Source organism: Taudactylus pleione, unplaced genomic scaffold (genome assembly GCF_031769625.1).
Source record: "Taudactylus pleione unplaced genomic scaffold, aTauple2 ptg000560l, whole genome shotgun sequence".
NCBI lineage: Eukaryota > Metazoa > Chordata > Amphibia > Anura > Myobatrachidae > Taudactylus > Taudactylus pleione.
This window is the reverse complement of record NW_028284962.1, coordinates 1,740,763-1,758,742: the sequence shown is the minus strand read 5'-3', so window position 1 is coordinate 1,758,742 and position 17,980 is coordinate 1,740,763. Positions and strand designations below refer to the sequence as shown.

At 41.0% G+C, this 17,980-nt stretch overlaps 1 protein-coding gene across 2 annotated transcripts in view; it reads left to right on the top strand.

The window, feature by feature from the left end:
* LOC148481816 (uncharacterized) overlaps window positions 1–17,980 on the top strand; it is a 99,496-nt gene that overhangs the window by 54,015 nt on the left and 27,501 nt on the right. For both annotated transcript variants that reach the window (XM_088452982.1, XM_088452983.1), the window contains exons 4-9: window positions 4,798–4,895; window positions 6,902–6,974; window positions 9,455–9,563; window positions 10,503–10,665; window positions 13,609–13,642; window positions 14,398–14,429. In XM_088452982.1, coding sequence (XP_088309108.1) covers window positions 4,798–4,895; window positions 6,902–6,974; window positions 9,455–9,563; window positions 10,503–10,665; window positions 13,609–13,642; window positions 14,398–14,429 — 509 coding nt within the window. The remainder of the gene's footprint in view (window positions 1–4,797; window positions 4,896–6,901; window positions 6,975–9,454; window positions 9,564–10,502; window positions 10,666–13,608; window positions 13,643–14,397; window positions 14,430–17,980) is intronic.

The following is a 17,980-nucleotide window of genomic DNA, read 5'->3' as shown; positions in this document are numbered from 1 at the left end:
TCTTGCTTTATATCATAGTGGCCTTAAAACACCATAATGCAGTATGTTCACAATAAGATACAGCAGCAGCATGTATTTCACGCAAGGGTTAAATCTTATCAAAGTGCCCCATGCTCAATTCAGAAAAAACAGCATCATAGAACAGCTGTTTCGGTGGTACAACCACTCAGGGACTTCCTCATTATTATTCTGCCATTCACAGGCGCCTACTGATGTGATGCGTGTCATCCATACTTTCAGTGGGGAAGCTATACCAGTGTACCAGTGCTATAGCAGGCAATAGTACCTTGGCTAAACCACGCCGGTCATTGGGCTGTCTCCATATAATAAATACACCCCATGTGTCTGTATTTTTACAACTGTAATTTTCAAATAATATTCCTCAAACTATTGTCTGACCCTTACACTGTGAACGGTTACGCACTGTGCCTGGCAAAGCCGGTTGCCACATAGGATATAGTAAAGGCTTAGGAAATTCAGCTATTGCATGTGTGTGAAATTCTTTTTTTACAAGAAATGTGGTACATTTGGTTCTCTCTGTTCCTCATTCTTTAAATGATGTGTAAGAGGATTTGGTTTTCCATTGTCTATACCATAGAATGTTCTAATCTGCTTTCCTGTCTATATGATGCACATGTATAACTCATGTTTTTAAATACATAGTTAATATGTAATACTGATGTAGGAGAAAATACAGTTACACAATTTTGGGAATTACACTTCTGCAAATCACAAGACACAGAATAAACAGAGCAATATTAATTATATAACTTGTCATCATTTTGTTAATTATTTAACAGGAAATGTCTTTGGCATGGTCCCAGCAAAGTTTGAGTGCAAACATTACATTACTAATTTTCTGTGTTTTTTTTAGCTTTAGACCAACGTTAAGGGGCTGATTCTGAGTCACGCGCTGAGGCGAACACTTTAGCCTCTTACAGAATAGCTGCGTCTGTGACTATATACTAATGCTAATATCAGCCCTTCCCCTGGTGTACAAGTACGCACCTGAATGTGCAAGCACTGAGATGCCTAATTTGAGCATATTTAGATGCTGTAAAGCCGCTTGATGCGTCTTGATCGGTTGCACCATCGAAACTTATGCTGCATACCCACGTAAGGATTTTCTGTCCAACCATCCAACTAGTTGATTGGTTGGAATGAAAATCTGGTAAGGTATGGGAGTAACTGATGATCAGCAATTTGCTCCTAAATCCCAGAAAACAGATAAAAATGGACTATCAGACAAGTTTGTTAAATGTTTGATCTAAACAATTTGTTCAAACAACAGTTTTTGTCCATTTTCCGATGTTTGGGAGCAAATTGCTGATTGTCATTTGCTTTCATACCTTACCAGATTTTCATTCCAACCAATCAACTAGTTGGATGGTTGGAGAGAAAATCTTTACGTGTGTACCCAGCTGTACACTAGTCCTATGATAGGTGCAGATTTTTTACTTATGTGAGTGATTAAGCCTCAGTGTAAACAACCATTTCAGCGACACACCTGTGACACTCCCATAACACACCCATAAGACTGTCAATCGACATTTTGTGTGACCCAGATTTAGGCACCAAGTGTACTTCTTGTGTGGGAGTTGTACTATTTTATAAGAACGTTGATATGATACTTACACACACACAGAATACTGACATTTCATTTTAAAATGTCAATAGTTTGTTTAGCATGGCTCATTATGGTAGTTGGTATATAATAATGGCCCCAATTCAAAGGTTATTTCTAAACACATGCCCCAATGTGATGACAAGTGCTTAATATAGTATAGACCTCTATCTAGTCCAGAGAACATGTATCTGATGGCTAGAAAAGAAGGCCAAAAGGAGAAATGTGCAGTGCGCTTCATTAAGGGATTATGACCGGCTATGGTTAGATTTTCATTTTTAGAGAAACCCGTGTTTTGGTTTTGGTTCTAAATCATCATCATGTTTTGGTAAAATCACCCTCAAGTGTTTTGGTTCAGATTTTTTTTTTTTTTTTATTTCTTTAAAAATGTATTAAACCAGTTAAAGTTATATAACTTGGACCTGTGTTTGCGCCTATAGTATTATTAACATCAATAAGATTCATTACCTCACAGCACCTGAAATCACAAAGGAGCGTCTTAAATGCATCCAAAATGCGTGATATCTGGTTTTTAGATCCGAGTTCTGAACTTGGCGAGAAGACCCGAGCCGGGACCCTAAAGAGATCTGAGTCGCTCATCTCTACACTTATCACAGAACACTGGGCCTAATTCAGACCCGCTCGCGAGCGCAGGACGCTCGCAAGCGGGTCGATGGTGCCCTAATGCGCATGCGCACGACAGAGGGAGCTCCGTCGTGCGCATGCGCGAAACCCGCATAGCGACAGCCAAGCTGTCGTTATGGGTCTCGCGCCAAAGGGAGCGTGCTGTCGATGGTGCGTGACAGCACGCCCCCTTCGGTGGGCGGGCCAGGGGCGTGGCTGCCAGACGGAGGCGTTCCCATGGGAACGCCTACCGTCTGAGTCCGGCCCCACTGACATCAGTAGTGATGTCAGTGGGAGTAATTTTGGCTCTGATAGAGCCAAAATCACTCCAAGGTTTGCGGCAGCGAGACCCTACCGCAGGGTCTCGTCGCAAGCCCGATGGTCGCGATGGTCTTGACCATCGTGACCATCATCATGGCCGCTCGCTATAGCTGTGGGTGGTCACCCACAGCTATACGAGCGGCCAGGAGGCCGCTCCATTTTATGATAGGAGGGCCCTGATTCAGAGCGAGCTCTCTGGTCAGAGCGTCCGGCTCTGAATCAGGCCCACAGTGCAGAGTTAACAAACCTGTCTTGCCCTGCTGATTACATTTATGTTAGTTTAGTTCTAAGTGGCTAAAGCTCACATAGAAAATAGATCCAGATTCAAGAAAGCGCTATTTCTTGAACTGTGTATTCCCAAGATATAGTAGAAAGATACATCTTGGCAGTATTGTATTTCTCTGCATCCCAATTTTCATGCAGATTAGTTACAGTAGTCATATATATACTACTCTATGGGGTCTATATACTAAGCCTTGGAGAGAGATAAAGTGGACGGAGATAAAGTACCAACCAATCAGCTCCTGACTGTCATGTTACAGTTTGTGTTTGAAAAATGACAGTTAGGAGCTGAATGGTTGATACTTCTCCATCCACTTTATCTCTCTCCAAGGCTTAGTACATCACCTCTAAAGCTTTTAGCATATGAATTTTACAGAAGTTACAGTATAATGAACAGTTCAAGTATTCTAATAACTGAGCTTCACAGGCGCTAACAAATTTATAATGATATATACTGAAAATGCCCCATTCCCTTGGCATTAGTTTACATCAGGCCTGATTCAGCTTGGATCACTGCTGCGATTGCAGCTGCTAATACTATTACCAGTTATATATATATGCACACATATTTTGCAGCGCTGTACACAGAATATCTTACCATTCACATCAGTCCCTGCCCCAGTGGAGCTTACAAACTATATTCCCTACCACATGCTCACACACACTATGTAGCCAATTAACCTACCAGTATATTTTTGGAGTGTGGGAGGAAACCAGAGGAAACCCACGCAAGCACAGGGAGAATATACAAACTCCACACAGTTAGGCCATAGTGGGAATCGAACCCATGACCTCAGTGCTGTGAGGCAGTAACGCTAACCATTACATCGTCTGTGCTGCCTAATATGCATGTAGTTCAACTGCGATAGTATGCTAATCCTTGCTAATACATTGCGATCGCCATGCTCTCCCAGCACTGCACAGGGATGGCTACTTAACTTACACCAGGCCCGCCTCGGCTCTTGGGTAACAGGGTGTGTGGCATAATCGCGGGAGGCGTGGCTACACCCCCTTTGGGGAAAAGAAAAAAAGAAAAACATTTGCAGCGCCTGAGGAGGGAGGCACCCCTCAGCCCGGCGCAAAGCCAGGGGGGGCGCGATCAGTGTGATCGCTCCCCTCCACAGACATAGGAGACTGCTGTGGCTGCTGCTCAACAGCCACAGCAGTCTCCCACTGCAGCTCAGCACACGCTATGTGCTGGGCTGCTGTGAGGAAGGGGGGGGGGGGCGGCGGCGGACTTGGCCCACCGCCGGGTCCCTCAGGAAGCCCGGGCCCGGGTAATTGGTACCTGCTCCCCCCCCCTCTCTCGGCGCCCCTGCCTTACACACATCCGTAATACTTAGCAGAATAGAAAAACTCTCGGTACAACTGAGTACCATCTTGGCCTCACGCACAGTTGCACAAGTCCTGACCTAACTCAGAAATTGCTAACAGCCATGCACGCTATGAAACCTCAGGCTGCGTAGGCTATTGCAGTGGATAATTTATGCATGCCCCTGAAATGGTGTACGAACACACTGGCAGCCCTGCGTTCGGCCGCCCACTCCCCTGTTACCACCCACAAACGGCACTTCCTGTCATTCACTCTGCAATGGGTCTGCATAGCCTCTGCGATCGTAGTCCCGATCGCAGTGGTTGGCTCGAACTGCAATGCATACGCATGCGCAGAACGCAACAATCGGCTGATTGCATGCGTATTAGCAACTGCGATCCAAGCTGAATCAGGCCCATTATCCTATATGTATAGCTCTTTGTATTCAATTGTTGGTGAAAGGCTCCATTGAAATACACAAATATACATATAGACTCTTTCTCTTTATTGGGACTGTTTATTGTAAGCTTTGCTTAGAATGGCATTATACGGAATATATTTGAATATGAAACAATTATATCAAAAACATATCCAGATCATTCAATCCACCTTTTTACATTTTGTTTTCTTTTAGAGGAAGCCAGGAGATATATGAAGATGTAATACATTTTAGTCCTATTAAGATATCAACTTCATTACAGCATTTTGTAATAAAAGAAACAATTGGACCAGGTATGTACTAACACTAAAAATAGTTGTTAGTGGTATTGTGTTATTTTGGCTATTACATATTATTATCCACAATTCTCAGCTGCAGTTTTTAATGTTACATTCCAGTTCATTCTGATATATATATTTTCCCAAAATGAAGGTGCCGGTACAAAATATCTTCTAGTTTATTTGCAGTATATAGAGTTATAGAACATTTTCTACCTAAAAAGCATTCTGTGAGTAAATCAATTTTTGTGACAGATTATTTGGTAATGCTGGCATTTTCCGGACTCTGTTTAAGTGTATAGGTTGCTTGTAACTTAACCACTTAAGCACTAAAGATTATAATTTTCAAATGTTACTTCAAAAATTGCAAATTTGTAAAATTTAACTTTAGTCATTCTGGTGCGCAAATTTGTCAGTGATATCAGGGGTCTCAGACTGCTACATCACTAGCGGGGGACCTGAGGAGATGCGTTCAGCACATTTGCGGAACTAATCTCCTCCTACAGCGCAGGGGACAGCAGCAGATACTGTTGCATGGGATGTGATTGTGAAAGCACAGCTGGCTATGGTCGCATCCCATACGCCCACGCAAAGGAAGTTGCTAAGCAATGTTAATATGTAGATCATACTATTCGGCTATGGGAAGGCTCAGAAATTATGCCTCATTATTACATCGTAATTTATGCTACCAGTTGTTGATAATTACTAGAGATATGCGCGGACCACCGTGTTTTGGTTATGGCAAAAGCACCCTCAAATGTTATGGTTTTGGTGTTTGCAAAACCACCGTCAAGTGTTTTGGTTTGGATATGGTTTTGGTTTCGGATTACTTTAAAATTGATACAAACAGCTAAAGCCATGTAATTTGGACCTGTTTACATGCAATCCAAAACAGATTTGGTTTTTAAATCCGATTTCCGAATTTCCAGTAGACGCGAGCCAGAACTCTAATCTATTTGGAACCCCAAAAGTGATCTAATTTGGGAGTCAATTCGACTCGGAACTCTCAAGAAAACCAAACTGCACATCTATACATAGTATAATATAAAGTCCCTGGGAGGCGACTAACTGTTTGTCTAATCTCGAGAACCACTGGGCAGATTTTAATGCAGTTTTCACTATCCTATAGAGCATTTGTCAAGGAAGGTTTAGATGTATAATACATTAATGTATGACAAAAGGGAGCCAAGCAGTGATGATTTTAGTGAAGCAAGTCAATGAAAAAACGGACATCCGAGTGCTTTCTTGGCTTAAGCTGCCTAAACCGTTAAAGATATATCACAACAATGGGCTTCATTTTATACCATGTAGAGATTTATATGTATTATCTGGTTTCTATAGAAAAATTGATGTAAGCCCTGTTTACTGATTTTCATTGTTTCCCTTTTATTACCGTTCCAATTTCATTTATGTGAAAAACGATTCATTAATTTCAAACAAGTCCAAGTCCCGGTAAGTGTCTGCTTTAGCATGATAATAAACAATGCACAGGCACAGACACTTAACGTGGCTGGACATGACCTAAGCGGAGACTGGTTTGCTCATGGACCACTTTACGTTGTCCTTTTATGTGTCACATCCAAACTAAATCTATTCATGACGAAGTCAGGAGGACAAACGACTAATATCGTCTATAAGACAATCTTATAAGACCTCGCCGTAAATTCAAAATTGGTCCCATGTGAAGCCGGGTTGCTAGTCTCTAATAATAACCCAACTGAATTATGGGAAAGAGCAGGCCAGTGTGATACAACAGCACAATCATGACAGTGACTGCTGAGATATTGTGACAGGATATATCTCCTGGTAGAAAGTGATGGATTAGTGACGTTTTAAACTCACATTGATAATGACACAATTTGCTCACTCTCCCAAATTCACTGGCTTGGTATAACACCTGACATTTCCATCTGATTTATGCCTTATTAGTCTTTCTCCCAGACACTCACACTCCATAATGTCATATGGCTACATAGAAGAAATATATGATTTTTTTCCCCTTTTTCATGAAATCTCCTTAGAAGATGTATATGATGACGTTGAAACAATCGTTGAAATAATAGAGAAGAGTAAACCAGCAATTCCTAAGCGAAGGTAATTGTGCTTTAAATGTCAAATATCAAATAATGAGAAATATTTATTACAGGTGCCTGACCCTCTATAGAATTACATTACTAGTGAGCTGAAAGCGGAGCAGCAGGCAGCTGAGCCAATACCCCTGTATTACCCATCTCAGGTTGTATATAGTCAGGAAGCTGGAGGTCGAATGCCGAACACCGGCTTCTCGACAGTGAAATCCCGGCATGGGACTGATGATAGGCGTCTAAATACCAACGCCTACCATTAGCCCCGTGCCGAAATCTCGACGCCCGGCATTCTGATCGTAGGTAAGCCGGGTGTCGGGAGTGGATAGTCGCACGGGGGGGGGGGGGCAGGGTGGTGGTTAGGTTTAGGGTAAGGGGGGCTTAGGTTCAGGCACCCCTGGGGGGAGGTTAGGGCTAGGCACCCCCCGAGAGGGTTAGGATTAGGGTGCGGGGAGGGGTGGTTAGATTAAGGCACCCCTGGGGGGAGGTTAGGGTTAGGCACTAGGGGGGGAGGTTAGGGTTAGGCAACCCTAAGGGAGGGTTAGGAGGGAAGAGGGGAGGGTTAGGGTAGTTACTCATCTTAGTCGGGATCTTCATCTGCCGGCCTTCCGGCATCGGGCTTTCAACCCGATACATACTTACATAGATGCACAGAAACCAAATTTAATTCTCCATGAATACATCACTGATAAGTCCACATTTTACAGGGTATATATTTGGTAACCTGTGTATCAGAAATAAACAGGAGAACTACAGAGAGGGTACAGAGACAGTCTGTGCTATTAAAAAATTAATGGTGGAATGATTACAGAAAGGCTTGAGCAAGTATGGTTGTTTACAAAGAAGTAATGTATCTTAAAACTAATCTATTTGAAGTCAACAAATATATTCACAGACAGTACAAAGAATTGTTGAACAAACTATTTAGACCCAGGTCTGCACAGATGACAAGGGCTTTAGGAACAACATATTCAGACATTTTCTATGTGAGGGTTGTTAACTATGCAATACTGTATACTGCAAAGGGAGGTGATAATGATAGATTCACTGGATTGGATAGATTTTTTTTTACACAGAATTGTATCAACTGTTATCGTTTAAACAGTTGAAGTGACTGATTCATGGAAGTTTAACGGAAGGTTAAGCCCAATATATGTAAGGGCCAATCCATGTATGAAATCCATATATAGCAAAGTGAAAGTGATTCATGGGCAGGTCTGCCCACATAATCTTCTGCTTATAGCTAGCGCCAGATGATAGGCTAATATTTAATTTGGCAACACATGGAGTGGCAAAAATGGATGCTATCCGGCAGCTCCACCCCTTGGGTTTAGATTGTTATTGGGCATTGTGGTTATCTTCAGGCCACACACAATGCATTATTTCCCAATACAATGTGCAGTATCTCAGCATGTGTGGCCATCATAATATATACTTATATCAATTATACAATATCACCTCTTGCTAACATGGGATACCTAATGATATCTCTAAAGCTGAACAACGTACTAAAACTCCTTTTGATAATGTTAAAAAGTTTACTTTGCTCTACAATGCCGCTAGGTAAGTTGTTTATTTATTGATCCAAGTCATTAATCTAGGAGGGGGATGGACAGCACTGAGCAACTTCTCAAAAAAATGTTGTGCGTGGGATAATTCTGCCATTCCAGAAGATGTAGTGAACTTGATGTCCTATATACATACATTTTGAGGTGGGGATAGATTGTTATTCAATGATATAAAACTGCTCACTATAAAAAGCATCTAGAAATTAGTACTTTATTGCCCCAATTCTTTATGTGTGGACAGATAGATATGGCCTGTTGACATAGACGGGAGGTCAACATTGAATATGTTGACATCCACGATGTTGACAGACACACTGTTAACGCCCTATTTTTGTAGATTTTAGGTTTAGGTAAGATATACATCAGAACGATGTGTATCCCAGACTACCTGACTCCCGATGGTAGGATATATTGGGTCATACACACTACACGATCCGGTGTGATGCACTCTTCCATCCTGCATTCACCTGTATGTGGTCATCAGCGACGTTGTCCCATCTGATGTGCAGCACATCAGATGGGGCGATGTCGCTTGTGACACACATGAACACACAATTGAGGGTACACACTGAGCAATATGGACAATATATTGTCCAGATTGACGTCTGAATGATCTATTGTCCAATATATCACCTGATGTGTCCCCGACCTAGGGCTGCAGTCAGGGCTAGGGTTATATTTAGGGTTAGGTTTAATTAACTGCGCTATGGAAAACTGCATGATCACAATGCTGAATGTCGGCATTCACAATGTCGACTTTATTCCAATGTTGATATTATATCAATGTCGATATTGTGAATGTCAACCTTCCGTTCATATCAACACCTTGTATGACGATATTTAGATATGTAGACATTCTGAACATCAAAGTTATATGTCACACCTCAGGTTGATATGTATCTAAATAATTTATTTGATACAGTATTTCCAGTTCTTCATCTGAGCAAAATGTTTTAATAACCAACTGGAGAAATGAAACAAACCTGAAAAAAATGCAAAGACAGGAGCAGGAATTTAGAAGGAAATTTCAGGTATGTATAATACAACAAAACCGTATAGTGAAGTGAGCATACTATCTCCCATGCACATTTGTAGCTCCAGTCATTGGGCATGGCAATCATCTGTCATAGCATGTAATTAGGGCCCCTTATTCACAACAAGGTTTGGCCTCACCTCACATACTTGGTTATGCCCCAGTACTGGGGCTAGAAAAATCTCCTGGTGGAACCTGGTTGCATGTCACACACAGTTCAGTTTATACAGGTCTTTGTGTACTACAAACTCAGTTATGATATATTTGCTGAAGTTGTTTAATGATTTTACATAATCCACCTCATAACATATTGCCATATAGAGCAGTGGTTCTAAAACTTGTTTTGCCATGACACACAGGAGAGTGACATCCACATATGTGACACACAATTTAATTTTTTTTTAAATAAATGTAATATAACCTTAATGTATTAATAAAATATGTTAAACATACGTGAGTAAATTCATTTAGAGCTATATATATATATATATATGTATATATAGCTCTAAATGTACCAGCACTCCACGGGTTAATAAGTTATATGTATAACACAAATAACAATTTCCAATGTCCCAATGTCCGGTAAACTCTGAGGGAAAAATGTACTTATTAATGAGACCTGGGGAAGACCATCATCTTGCATCTCTGTCCTCTCAGATCTTGTACTACTATAATAGGTTTAGCAGATTTACCAAATTATTTATTTGTATTCTCGGAGATGTGTGTATGATGATTGTATCATAGCCATTAGTTTATTGATTCATAACAATAAATCCTTGCTCACCTGGAGGTCAGACAAAATACAATTGCTTGAAGAATTGTGTAGTCTTCCGAACATTCCAAGAGACTCCCGACATTCTGGGAGAGTAAGGCATTATGGAGTTTAGCAATGTTATGCTTTCCTGCACTACTATATCTATGTATTCCTATTTCATAGTTCCATAGGGAAATTAAAGTATTAACCCGAGTGATGGTTGATCCCAATGCCATACTTCAGAAAGCAGGACATAAAGATCTTGAATACACAAGAGGAGAAATCCTGGACGTAATACAGCTGACTGGGGCATATAAAATATTATGTCGCAACTGTGAGGGGAAATGTAAGTTTTAAAATGAAATCTAGACAGGCCATATATATATATAATATAACATATAACATAATATATAAACATGTTGTGTTCCCATAACATTTGAAGAATAATTTCTAGTTGAAAGTTTTAAATAAATAAATTTCACAAACCGTCTTATTGCAAAGGTGGCATCCTATGACAGTACAACACTTGAAGTTATTGAGCTCTTCAGAATGACCTATTTTGTATCACAAATGTTTGTAAATGGAGACTGCAGAGCTTGGTGCTTTATTTTATACACCTGTGGCAACGGGTCTGATTGAAACACCTCAATTCAGTAATAAACAGATGCAGCCAAATACTTTTGTCTGTGTATATATATATATATATATATATATACACACACATTTTCAGTAAAGCCCACACTCACAGCAGCAATCTCATCCTTTTGGGGTGCAGCCTCAATGTGACCATCAGGAATTTTGTGGTCCATATATATATATAAAATAGGGAGGACACTCACCATTGCAGAAATAGAAAAGTCTTTTATTTGTCACATACCACCAATGTCATAGAATAGGCTAAGTCCGACGTTTCGGTCCCATGTGGGACCTTTGTCAAGGTAGAGAAAGCGCTACACAGTGTTCAAGTCATCAGATACGGTGTAGCAATACCATACAAACATCAGAGATTAAATAGCAAAGGCAATACTTACCAGGTGAGAGCCATGTAATTAGAGTGTCATTACTCAGACCATGCTGGAGCGCACTCCCGTGAGACCATGCCCACAAAAGAGGAAGTAGAACCAAGCCACACTATCAACACACCAGCCAAAGCAAAGAGAAAATCGCGTCAGCAGGTCACGTGGGGCAGACACCCACTACATGACCAACCGCGCACTACCATCAGCCAGAAGCATCTAGGCCCTCATTCAGAGGCGGTCGGAGGATGCAAGCAGTCGCTCAGAAACTGAGCGGCCGCTTGCATCCTGACCGGCCGCCTCTGTTTCGGTCGTTAGGCTGTGGGTTTACACCCACAGCTCTAACGACTGCTAGGGTGATGGTCGCGATGGTCATAGACCATCTCGACCATCGGGGCTTACAACGAGACCCTAGGGTAGGGTCTCACTTGTCGTAAGCCCCGGAGAGCTTCTGGCTCTGTCAGAGCCGGAAGCTCTCCACTGACATCACTAGTGATGTCAGTGGGGCCTCCCCCAAATGGTAGGCGTTCCCATGGGAACGCCTCCGTATGGGCTGCCACCCCCCCGGCCCACCTTCCAAACGGGGCGAGCTGTCAATCAACATCGACAGCTCGCCCCCTTTGGAAAGAGACCCGCTACGACCGGCGCTGTCGGTTGTAGCGGGTCTCACACATGCGCATGAAGGAGCCGCACTGGACAAACATTGAGGCGGCCGTGCGGTCGTAGACCGTACGGCCGCCTCTGAATGAAGCCCCGAGTGTGGACAGCCTATGTGCAACGAGCGAACTGGTTCACGCACGCGCACTGCAATGCATACGCATGCGCAGACTGCGACAATCGGCCAGCTATGAGCTGACTCATCCTAGCTAGTGGGTCTGAATCAGGTCCTTAGCCTTTTCCATGACATTGGTGGTATGTGACAAATAAATGACTTTTCTATTTCTGCAATGGTGAGTACCCTCCCTATTTGGATTATATATATATATATATATATATATATATATATACACACACACACACACACACAGGGGCGCCGAGAGGGGGGGGAGCGGGTACAATTTACCCAGGCCCGGGCTTCCAGAGGGGCCCGGCGCTGCCCTCCCTCCCTTCTCACTATCTCTCAGCAGCCCAGCACGCAGCGAGTGCTGAGATGCTGTGGGAGATTGCTGTGGCTGCTGCTTAGCAGACGCGAACAATCTCCTATGCCTGAGGGGGGGGCGATCACAATGATCGCGCCCCCCCTGTCTTTGACCCGGGCTGAGGGGCTCACAGCGCCCCCTCCCCGGAGTGCGTCGCTGAAAATGTCTTTTTTCTTTTAGGGGGTGTGGCCACGCCTCCCGCAATTAGACCACGCCCCCTCTTTACCGGGGCCCGGCAGCACTCTTAACAGCCCTGTATATATATATATATATATATATATATATATATAATACAATAGTCCGGCACTCTCAAATTCCAGTAAAATACTGTGCTTGGGTGCCTCCTAATATAGTAGATTTAAACAGCAAGAAACAGTAGTGGCACTCCGAGTCTCAAAACGGCAAAATAAAAAAATATGTTTAATCCATGTTTACATATAGTCAATCCAAGCGACTGGCGTGTTGAAAAAACAAACCATAGGTAATCTATATCAACTTGTTTAGTGAAATAAAGTGCAAAAATGTGCAATGTGCAATATATATACGTGCTATATTAATAAATAAATATATAGTAAAATAAAGTACATAAAATAATTAGTTTTAGCTTCCAGAAATAGCTTTAAAACAACTTATTCACATGTATAAAAAAGAAGGGCCAACATATATCAGAAAAATTAAAATCAATAAATTATTGATTGTAATTATAGCAGCAGCTTGTTAATTTACAATTGTGCAAACAGTGCTAAAAGTGCTATGTGCTGTGCAAAATATATAAACAATCCTTTTGTTGTTTCATAAAGCTTTCAGATAATTAAGGTACTTAATAAATACCATAAAAAGCTTACACAGAACTATAGGTCAGTCATAAAAATACACAGAGTAAAAGAAATGACATATTTAAAAGTAATAAGAATTATTTAAAAAAAATGCTTATCTGATAAAACAATTAAAAATTCATAAGGCAGTAGGAGACAGCTTCCCAACATGTTTCATCCACTTAGGACTTCATATATATATTGGATTTCTGCTTCCCCAATCCAGACTTAATTTATAAAGTAAACCCTGTAATTTGATATAATGTCACATGTACATCAGAATTAACGTGACCTGTAAATTGTCTTCTGATCCTTGTAGTTGGATATGTCCCCAGAAAAGCTGTTCTCAACCTGTAAGTATTAATTATACACATACATTTGTGAAAATGTACAATCATGACAAACTAAAAAAGTAATACATGACATTTCCGATTGTAAAGGACACTTTTCTAAAAGTGTAACATATTTCAATGCCCAAAAATGTCAGGATTTTTTTTCTTAATCATATCTCCTTCTAACTGCTTTGGGTGTCAGGAGTGAACACAAATACAGCACAATTGGTACTAACCAACCCCTTTCTAATCTACTGAATTACTGGGGAGCTAAAGTATGAAACTGATGCAAAACAAACAAGTACAGTGCACATGGACAGAACCGATTGAGGGAAAGTAGAATATGTAAATCATCTGTGTGCCTTTGTGTGTTTTAATGCTGATCCAGAATCTTTATGTGAATCTATAGAATAAGCATAAAAAACACATTTTGTGCCCAACAGGAAATAATGACTGTAGTGAGAGTTACTGGGGGGAAAACGCATGCTTCATATATATAATCCACAACATAAAAACAAAAAAAGAGATCAACCAAACACTTGCATGACTACTGATTTGTATATTAAGAGGAAAAATATCATGCTAAAAGCATTTACAGTATGTGCCCATGGTCTCAGTATCAAAAGATGTTTGAGATGCACATAAAGGTAAGGGATAGATATTAACATTACCATCATGAATATGTTGTAAAGATTTCTCTGTAATAGTTCTGTAATTACTAACAAATAAAAAAGTAATGCTACAAAATATAAATGTTGATTTCTCTTTATTGCTAGAGAAAAAAATCTGACCAGTAATTCCAAATATGGTACGTATTACTCCTCTTCTATTAACCAATTTAAACATAAATTCATTTTTTATATATTAACATTTTAGCATTTCTATCTGAATACTTACTGATTTAACTCAATGTTTATTAAATAAAAAGAAAGTTTTTCAAGTCTATGCTATAACAGGGACTAACGAACATATAAGAGGTAAAGCAAGGGAGAAAATTTCATCAAGATGTTATGCAGCCTAAAGATACACAGATATAACTGTAGATGTATATCATAGGATAGAGTGGGATCAATGATCGGTGCCACACCTCTCCTGGACCAGAAAGTTCAGTGTAGTCTGAATCAGGGGATGTAGGAATTCTTCAGTCCCCAATAAAGAAATGATCAACAGAAAACCCTTTCTCTGGTGCAGGTTGTCAGGGGTAAAATATAGAGTACTATGATTCTGATACACAAGTGTACTGAAGCCCTGCTCAGCTGATATAGGTGAGAATCAGCACCTTGCAGGTAACACCACTCTGCTGGGCCTTTATTTGGTCACATGAGAATTAACACCAGACCAGTAATATGAAAAATAAAGATTGTAAATATGGTGCAATATGTTCAGGAAATTTGGAAAACACAAGACAATAAGGTTATGCTCACAATAAGGTTATGATCACCCTTCTACTTTACCTTTAGACCATAAGTGTCTGTTTATTCCATTACTGATCCCAAATCTGATATTGGTGAGGATAAAACACTACAACATGAAAGGATGGACAAACTCACATTAGATTGATTCAACAACCGTTTTGAGAATGATGTCCAGGAAATGATCTGCATTACCTATCCTAGCAGAGTCTTTTACGTATTAGTTTGTGAGTAATGTCCCAAGGTATGAACTACCACTTGTAACGCGTTTCATGAGACTCCAGACAAATGGTTTGTGGGAGTGAGTGAGAAAATCTTTATACCATCCATTTAATGGGTGCAAGTTTCCTACGATAGTGGAAAGGAAAGGTCTTGAAAGCCACAGCCATGGGAATAGATAAGAAAGGCATAGTTCAGATATCAACAGATACTGTATGCCAAAAGTTCTCCATCACCATCTTATTTTAGATTAGAGGCCAATTCCAAGGCAAAGGAACATATTCTTCCATCTGGGAGATAGACTTCTACGAGCCTCTCCCACTGGTTCAGAAAAGAGAGCACTTAGATCAAGAGAGAGACAAAAACTCAGCGAAATGAAGACACTATTATGTATACTACCAGCACCCAAAGAATTGGGGATATTTAACCTCAGATTGGGTAACCTTAATTCCACACATCAGAAACTTTTGAACAAGGGATTAGTTTTGCTTCCTCCATTAAAATGAAGGTAAGTACTTGTAATTCTTACACTGATGTTAACAAATTTTTCAGAAAAGTGATATTACAGAAAAATGTAATCAAGGATGGTAGGAGAATACTGACCTGAACACCATGGCAATGGATGGACATACCAGAGGGTCCAACACTGTTCAAAATGGATGCATTGTTTGAGACTGCCTCTGTTTTTCTATACCATACTTAGACGTGGCAATGCTATGCTGGTTACTGTGAAGCTCATACATTGATGTGTCTGAACCTGTGGTTGGACTGCTGTAGTCTTCTTTGTTTGGTCACAGCGAGTGGAGGATCTTCGTATATTTCGTCATAGCAGATGAGGAAGACGTGTCTGCGAGATTACGTCAGAGATGTGTGATTGAATTTTGTGTTAAACTTTGAAAAATTGGAAATAAAACTCCTGAAATGTTACGGCAAGCATACGGTGGAGAAACAATTAGCCATGCTGCAGTTTTTCGGTGGTGGAAGCACTTCAAAGAGGGTAATACGCGAGTGACTGACGAAGAGCGTTCTGGGAGACCATCCACCATCGAATGTCAACATTGCCAAAGCTGCAGAGATGTTGCAAAATGACAGAAGGTTAACTTTACATGAACTTTCGACTTCACTTGGCATCTCATTTTTGAACGGGTTCAGCATACTGTGACAAAGGAACTGAAAATGCATCGCGTGTGTGCCAGGTGAGTACCCAGAAATCTCACCGAAGAGCAGATGCAATAATGAGATGAATCATGCAAGAACACCGTTCGAATGTCGGAGAGGATACCCGATTTCCTGACAGCAATTTTGCCATGTGACGAGTCGTGGATTCGTCATTGTGATACAGAATCCAAACAATGGTCCAATGTGTCATTCCTTCGGCGTGTAAAGTCATACTTCTGCTGTTCTTAGATAAATAATCCAACATTTGTTTCCACCTACTTCAAAAGTAATTTTGTAGAAAAACCTTTGAAAAATTGATAGAGGTAAACATTGAGAACTTATGTAAAAATTATTAGATCTAACCCCAAAATCTGACCCACCATGAGAAAAATGCTTTGAAAGAACTAAAGTCCAATTCCAGATATTTGAAGAAAAAGGTGGAGGCATGATTATACTGGACAGAGGGCCTGATTCAGACCCGCTCGCTAGGATGCAATCGCTCGTAGCTGGCCGATATTTGCAATCTGTGCATGCGTATGTATTGCAATGAACGTGTGCGTACATCTACGAAAGATTGGGAAGCGCTCGCTCGCCCAGCATAAACAGCCCAGTTGAATGAGTGACAGGAGAGGCCGTTTGTGGGTGGTAACAGGAGCAGGCCACTAGAAACGGGAGTGGAGGTACGAACGCAGGCGTGCCTGAGTGTTTCAACGCCGTTTCAGAGGCTTGCATAATTAACAAGCAGCATCATAGTACACGTCATCTATTTGTATTTCACACTGAAGTGATCGCAGTGCTTGCGGAAGGGTATAGTCAACCTCAAGCGCTGTGAGCACATCCGATGGTGCTCGATGTACAATGTTTTCATGCACTTTCAGGAGATGATGTGCGCAAGTGGGCATCTCATGAATGGCTGGTGGGCGTCTGCCTACACAAAGTAATCGCACGCCATGACATAGTGGGTGTGCTATTGCCTTGCCGTACGATCGCATGCCTTGCTGGGCGTGCGTTAGATTTGCATACGCAGAATACACTATATTTGGAGGAAGCAACCAGACTGTTATAGGATGCTGACGCCTATAGAATATTACCTTCAGACTTCACCTTTACATGTAAAAATTATCTTAATCTATTATGAATTATTCTAAATTACAAGGAGTTCAAACTTTGAAATGTGAGGTTACCAAGCATCCACTATTTCTATTATCTGCCAAAGCAGCATAAGAATTGGTCACCCTCTGGGACACCCGATAATCTTTGGGCCCTAACTTCAAGGCTATCCAGTTACGACGTGTTTTTTTTTTTTTTTTTTTTACAAAAAGCAGTGAAAGCTATATCCTCTTTTACTTAAGAGATTTGACCTAGATGATCCAAATCTTGAAAATGTTTAAGTGGGAGAGGGGCTTCGTCATGGGCACCACAGATGTCTTGTTTACATCCATTAACTACTCCAAAGTATGTGAAGCTTCTAAACAGTTTTTAACTCAAGATAAAAAGCTTGTCTGGAATAAATTAATGTTATCCTTGAAAGCAGGGCCGGACTGCCCATCTGGCTCTTCTGGCAAATGCC